The sequence below is a fragment of the Sinocyclocheilus anshuiensis genome, unplaced genomic scaffold, assembly GCF_001515605.1.
Source record: "Sinocyclocheilus anshuiensis isolate Anshui unplaced genomic scaffold, SAMN03320099.WGS_v1.1 scaffold434, whole genome shotgun sequence".
NCBI classification, from domain to species: Eukaryota; Metazoa; Chordata; class Actinopteri; order Cypriniformes; family Cyprinidae; genus Sinocyclocheilus; species Sinocyclocheilus anshuiensis.
The window spans coordinates 431,063-438,630 of record NW_015544145.1 but is presented as its reverse complement, the minus strand read 5'-3'; the positions used below and the strand labels follow the sequence as shown (position 1 = coordinate 438,630).

The window sequence follows — 7,568 nt, the reverse complement described above, 5'->3', positions numbered from 1 at the left end:
GAATTACTGAAATAAATGAACTTTTCCACGACATTCTAATTTATTGAGATGCACCTGTATGTGGAGATAGGAGAAAACTACAGAAGGACAAACATCGCTGCCTACTCAGCGACAACACTCCACCGATCTGGGCTTTAAGCTGGTGTGGCCAAACTCAATCTTCTCCTCAGTGAAGACACATGAAAACACACTTGGATTTTGCATAAAAACACCTAAAGGACCCTCAGACTCTGGGAAAGAAGATTCTCTGGTCGGATGAACCTCAATTCCAAGCATCATGTTTGAAGGAAACCAGGCACTGCTCATCACCTGCAGAGGAGCATCCCAAAAGTAAAATGTGCTGGTAGCAGCCTCATGCTGTGGGGCTGTTTTTCAGCGGCAGGGACTGTGGAACTCGTCAGAGTAGAAGAAAAGCTCAGTGCACCAAAATATAGAGATAGCCTTAAAACCTAGTCCAGAGCATTCAGAACCTCAGACTGGGCAGAAGGTTCACCTTCCAACAGGACAATGACCCTACAGCACACAGCAAGAGTGGCTTATAGACAACTCTGTGAATGTCCTTGAGTGAACCCAATGTCCTTGAACCCAATCAAATATTGGAGAAACCTGAAAATGTGCGTCTGCCCCATCCAACCTGACAGAGCTTGAGAGGTGAAGAGGTGAGGAGAAGAATTGCAGATAATTGCCAAATGCAGATGTGCAAAACTTGTCACATTAAACAAAAAAAGACATGAGACTGTAAAGGTGCTTCAGCTAAATATTTAGTGAATACTATGAATACTTATGCAATGTACTTATTTCAGTTTTTTTTTAATTTGAATAAATTTACGAAGTTGTGACAATTCTGTTTTTTGCTTTGTCAGTATGGTGTATGGAACGTAGATTGATGTGTAAAAAAAAAAAAGTAATTTAAAGCAGTTTAACATAGGGCAGCAACATAACAAAACCTGAAAAAAACCAAAGGGTATGAATACTTTTGCAAGGCACTGTATATATACACAGTATTTTGGTTTTGGTTTAACTTCTGCGTAATGACTTTATGTAGCCTAATTTCACTCAATTAATGAGAGTGGAATATTTAATGTAAATGTGTATATCGACATAAAAACTTTGTTTAAAATCGTTGTTTACTTCATTACTTTTCTCACTCCAGGAAAAAAAGTTTGTACGCATGGTCTAGAATGTTCGTACGGTGCGTACGAATTTACATCAAATTGATTTTTTTATAATTCCCGATATGTGCGTGGCAAGTTTTGTATGCATATTTCTATGCCCATTTTGTGCATACGCAACGTTTATAAATGAGACCCCAGATGTATTATTTTATGTATAAAAAAAAACATTAAAAGTGGAATTCAATATTATTAAATTAGGGTAAAACATATATCCAACATGAGAGAGGCCATTTTGTTGTCATGTGACAACAAAAATTATAACAAAAAATAGATATATTATTGATATAAATGATTATTATTAAATAAATTACATAATAAAAACCATGTAGTCAGTACATCATGACTGTATTAAAATCGAGTTCAGGAAGTCTTTTAAAAATGGCAAATAATTTGACATTGAACAGCAAGTTTATTAATATTTATAAAAAACAATTTTGGATGTTTTTAAAGTGCAAGTCTTTAAATATATAAGCTTTACTATAAACTATTACTATTACTATATTATTCAGTCATATTATATCATTCAAGAGAGTTCTCCCTGAATGGCAAATTAACACAACTGCTTTTTTTCTGTTAAAAAAAAATAATTTCACCAGTTCAGAGTTCTGCACAGATACCTTTGGTTGGACTTCTTTTAGCATGGCACTGGCTTCTTCATCATAGTCCAGCTTACAGGCCATCGCCAAGTCTCCAGCGGCCTCCTCCCAGAGACCGAGCAACCTGTCAGAACGAGAGATCTTTATCAGCAGCAAAGCACCGATGCGTCAAGGCAGAAATCAAACCTCTTCCATCAAAATCTAGCTGTAGTCTGTTACTTGTGTGCCTTCCCCCTCCACTTATAAGGCTGGGCTGAGTCTGGGTTGATGCTGATGGCTCGGTCACAGTCTCTGATGGCAGCGCTGGGCTTCTGCATTTTCACATATACGCTGAAAGACACAAACAAATAGAGTTACGCAACAGCCAATTGAACCAGGTCGCTAAAAACCAATGCAGGGATTGGATGATACCTGGCTCTTTTGGCATACAGAATGGCCAATGTCGGGTTGAGTTTGATGGCCTCTGTGAAGAGGTCTAGAGCTTTCTGTAGGTCACCTGAAAAGTTGGCATGTTTCGTTGAACCCCGTTGTTTTATCATGAATTATTACAACTAAGGAAACATAAACTATGATTACATTATTACAGATTTCATAATTTCAAATAAGAGGCAGCTCACCGTCTCCTAACGCGCCAATAGCCTCAATCTTCTTCTCATTGGCCTGGTCCATCATCTCATCTGTGACCTGAGAATACAGAAAGCATTTCATCATCCCGCTTGAATAATGTCACTTTACACTAAGAGCTTGATGAAAGTATTTTGACAGTATTTTGAAAGAGCAACCCAACACCAAAGTCACAGCATCAGAGGTTGTCTATGATGAATATGGATGAATATTTACAGCCTCACATTGTTCAAACAGCTTTGATTCAAAGGAGTCACATCTTGGTCAAATTATAATGTCAGTCAAGGCTTGCTTAATATAGTTTCATGACCATTTATCTGAGCCATTTTGTACATCCATGTTCGTTGTATGTGAAATGAGTAATTGGGGTTTGGGATTTAGCAGGACTTTTTCCTGGCTTTTGCAGCCCAAAATGACTGAATTTGCTGTGGTTTCTCTCAAAAACTGTGGTAATATCAGTTGCATCTTTTGAGTGGAAACCCACCAATAATCATGATGTATTTATGTAATTAGAATTAGTGAGTATAATTACCTGTTAAAACATTTTGTGCATAATTACTAAAATCATGCACATGCACACTAAAACTTAGTTGACCCCAACCCTCTAATTAAATGTATTTTTTAATTGTGGAAATAATAAAGAACCTGCAAACGGTCTCGGATAATATGGAAAGTGGTTGAATTTGTATTAATGCTTGTGAACACAAGTTACTGGAGGGAATAATATGCTTGGAACGTTTTTGCAGCTCAAGGCTAGAATACACTACATGACATTTGCCCAGATTTTCTGCACCGGTTTACAGTCTGGAGTTGACGCTAGCTGTCAAAAGTCAGAGCCAGTCTGCAGATTTGAGCTGCAGATGTCATAGAAAATCATGCAGTGTATTAGGGCTGTCAAAATGGCTGAAAAACTAAATTCGAATTTTTTACTTAAATATTATCAAAATTCGAATTTCAGTTAGGGTGAAGAAAAGCTTTTGGCTTCTCTCCTGAGGCCACATCGAGCAAAAATATTAATAATGCACGTTTATTCAAAGCATCAGGTAACACGACTATCTGTGAAAAAAAGTGCATAGTGTTTAAAATAATGTTTATAAACCAATTAAAATTAAGTTGCTGGTGATAGATGTCCCTCTAGAAAATGCATGAAATATGCGTTCTGTGTGAACGGCTTGGTTTCAGTTTTGACGTAAACAAGATCTTCTCAGCATTGATGTTCTCTTTTCCTGCAATAATGGTAATGAACAACACAGCAGCAGCGCCGCATCTAGTGGCTTCAACTGGATATGCTAACAAAAGCATTAAAATGCAACGACACTTACATCGTCAACGCATCTCGTGCGTCACTGATAAGGCTGCCTCCTTAATGCACACCTAAAATTCGAATGCAACGTTTTTGCATTCGAATGTGGATTTTTATTTTAAATTCGACAAATATTCGAAATTCGATTTTGTTTTTGACAGCCCTAGTGTGTATGATGGTCACAGGTTTCATCCAGTCCATTCCATTCACTCAGCAACAAAATCAACGATATTTTGAGCTGGAATAGCTTAAAAGTCTGATAGTGTACAATCCTCAGTTGTTTAGTGTACAATGCACAGTTTTTCTTGCGTAACTACTTACAAAGTCGGCAAGCGTACGATACCTACTGCTTTAAACTTTGTGTAATGTATTCCAGCCTTAAGCTTCAATCAATGGTCTTTTTAGACTGAGGAGAAAGTTTTGAGTTCTACACATTGCAGTATGCTTTTATAGTACAATGAACTCTTATCCCAAAGGATTATGGACATTTCTGATTTGTCCCGAGCTTGTGCGTTTACCTCCAGGTTCTCATAATCGCCCATCTCCTGAGGATCATCGGTGTCGGGCTCAATCACTCCTTCATTGTCAATTTCTGAAGAAACGTTCACATAGCAGCGTAAGCATTAGAAACTGTTGTTACAAAATAAAAGCATATTCTCCACATAGACAGTCGCAAATGATAAATTTCACCAAGCACCAAATGAGATTAAAAATTGACTGTGCAGGGTAAAGCTTTACTGGCAAGTTATCTGGTAGCATTTTTAGGGATTGCAACATATTGCGCCTTTTAACAGCTTCTTTACCTTCAGAAGTTTATGTAGTCACAAACAGCTTCTTTTTTATCTCTACAGTCAAACGATTTCAGCCTCTAGTTTCCAGGACACTACAAAACAGACTTTAATGTTGCTTTAAAGGTTCATTTTAGAGCCTAGATATCAGCTTCATATCAGACGCTGTTGGCATCCGTTTCATTGTCTACTAACTGCCCAAGTTTGAATATCAAAAATGAAGCTGATGTTGCACATTGCCATAGAGCGAGAAATCGTGAGCCAGCAATAGCTCGAAAAGTTTAGTGAAAGTTCAGAGCTATTACCAATCCACAGAAAAGGCCAGGGCGATGGCATATGAGGAGCAAACAAAAGATATTAAAGGAGATATTAGAGTCAACATACCTAATTCACTCTCTTCGCTCTCAGTTGGCGGGGCGGGTTCGGGTTTTGCCGCTGCTTTGGGGGCCCCATCACATGGACAGCTTCCCTACAGACAAATGAAAACACAGACAGCGGCAATCTTTAGAAAATATCATAAAACAGCCCTGCCACAGTTGCAGATCACGTGCAGTGGCATGGATCTAAAGCACTGACAGTCACTTCAAAGCTTTCACCAATTAGTTTGAGAAAAACTACCGTCAAATACACACTGAAATGCCACGATCTTCACGACAAACCACCAAAACTGGAAGAAATTATGACAGAAATACTGTATACTAAAATGCAATTCTTATAAATTAATGATACTAGTATTATTTTTTGAAAAACATTCTAGATATTTTTCATCCACATTTTAACTTATGCAGTTCTGTTTTGTCTTATTTGACAAAAAAAAATTAAAATTAAATGCTTTGTTGCAAATTATGTGATGTATTCATTTGATTATTTCGTAATGCATTTAATTTTTAGAGTTTTATAAATTAATTTCATTCGACATATGATAATATTAATAATAAATAAATAAAATGTATTAAATCATAAAACACAGAATCCAGAATAAAATAAAATGGAATACAAATAATTTAGGGAAAGATAAAAATGGATTTCATTAAAAGGTAACTTGGAAATGAACAAGCTAGTTATGTTTACATTCACTCTCAAGATCTATGAAACATGTGGAAAGCATTTCTTTCCCCATTAATGGTAAATGAACAGTCATTAATAATCCTTGTATATATTATATATAATATTATTAATATTTACAGACCGTTATGCTGTGTGTGTGTTTGAGGTTGTGTAATAAAGACAGTAAAATAATTCTGATTCTATAATTCTGAATAATTCTTCTTGATTTATTTTCCTACCTTGCATGATGAGCTGTCATTCTTTGTTGGTGATGGTATGTTTCCTCCCATTCTATAATAAAGTAACATATCTGCATTTTATATGAGTCATACAGGGATGTTTATGTATCTGTGTGCTCCATTGAAAAGTGATGAAGCTAGAACTTTCTGGGAGCCACATGTCATGCTGGATGCGGGTGTGACTGCTCACACAGACACTAAACTTTGACATAGAAACCTACATTATTACACAACGCACTTCTTGGTTTATCATTATTGTAATGGAAAAACATAACATTTGGAATCAATACTGAATGCAAAACCATAAACAACACAAACAAGCACTGACCCCTGCAGCCAGCTCTTAAAGAAGCCCATCTCTGGCAGATGCAGCACAGATGGGTTTTCTTTGCACAGCTGCACAAAGGCCTTTAACTCCGACACTTTCCGCGAATCCATTTTCCACACCACCAACCAAACTCAAGCAGAGAAAACAATGTGCTGGAAAACAAGGAAACGTGCGTTATTATTATTATTATTATTATTCCCTTCACACGACGTGTCCGATCAGAGCGCGGGCTTAATAAATTATGCAACGCCAAAAACGCCAAAGAACTGTGTAATGCAACAGTGCAGGAAATAACCAGTAATTAGTGGTGTACGGGATTAACGCACGCGCTGCATAGAAGCTTCTGGAAATAATGCGCGAGGAAACGCAATTGGTTACATCGGCGTGGAATGTTAATTATTCTTTTATTCAACGGTCTCAATAAACGTTCGTTCAAAAAATAAAACGTTAATGTTGTACCTGAAAGAGCAAAGTGCCTACAACGTGCTTCCCCAGCAGCGATTTGAGGGTCGCGAGATCGCACTCGCTCCGCACGCGCGAGACTGCGAATTTTGCGCAGGCGGGAATTAAACTACTCACTCACTCACTATGACAAAACCAAAACAACAGGGGTCCTTCTGGAACTGCAGTCGTTTTGGAGTGAATGCAGAACATGCGCAAGAGCTTTAAAAATATAAAAAACAATTTTAATTAATTAATTAATTATGTTATGAGCGTGATTGCATTCTCTCTATATAAATGTACATTTGCTGATTTACTGTGTGAAACAGGGCAGTACACTGACTGTATTAGAGACTCTTTGATACACCTTTGTTTTGCTTTTTAATGTGTTTTTCTTTTTACCCCAATTTCTCTTTGCTGTTATTTGTGGTAGTATTTTATAATGTTGTTCAGTTGTTAATAAAGAAAAAAAAAAAGAAAAATAAATATTGCACAGATATGTTGCTCTTCTCATTTAAAATCATAGGAATAACCATTTATGCATTCTGTCTTTTTCAGAAGGATAGTATGTACATGAAAGCTTGCGCTATACCCCATACATATTTATAATATCCATTGAAGACTATTCAAAAATATGATCTCTGTAACTCTTTCTATGGTATTTATATATCTTGTTAATTTTGATGTGCTTTTGTTTGGAAATTTGCTAATTTATTAAAGAATATTAAAGAGGAAAAAAAAATAAAATATAAATAAATGTATATTTGAAATTGAAAGATTTTTTTCATCTCTAAGACTAGAATACAACAATGAAATTACAACAAAGAAAAAAAAATAAATCGGTTAAAAAATTTAAAAAGTTATGTTTGATCCACACAAAAAAAAAAACAAGAAACAAAGGGTCCTCCATCATTCAGAGTCGCAGATTGTTACTGTTATAACAGAGCTGTCCAATCAGAGCGCTGGAGCCGCTCTCACTCCACCAATCGGAGCTCAGAGTCTTGAGGGAGGGGGCGTGACACTGTCA

At 36.5% G+C, this 7,568-nt stretch overlaps 1 protein-coding gene across 1 annotated transcript in view; it reads right to left on the bottom strand.

Annotated features, from left to right (window-relative positions):
* Positions 1–6,661, bottom strand: part of LOC107695132 (hsc70-interacting protein-like) — an 11,998-nt gene extending 5,337 nt beyond the window's left edge. The window contains exons 1-9 of the mRNA XM_016494944.1: positions 6,560–6,661; positions 6,101–6,252; positions 5,773–5,824; positions 4,871–4,955; positions 4,217–4,290; positions 2,389–2,455; positions 2,183–2,267; positions 1,991–2,101; positions 1,793–1,895 (exon numbers count right to left, since the gene is read on the bottom strand). Of these exons, the coding sequence (XP_016350430.1) occupies positions 1,793–1,895; positions 1,991–2,101; positions 2,183–2,267; positions 2,389–2,455; positions 4,217–4,290; positions 4,871–4,955; positions 5,773–5,824; positions 6,101–6,210 (687 nt within the window). The 5' untranslated portion in view covers positions 6,211–6,252; positions 6,560–6,661. The remainder of the gene's footprint in view (positions 1–1,792; positions 1,896–1,990; positions 2,102–2,182; positions 2,268–2,388; positions 2,456–4,216; positions 4,291–4,870; positions 4,956–5,772; positions 5,825–6,100; positions 6,253–6,559) is intronic.
* Positions 6,662–7,568: the final 907 nt, after the last annotated feature.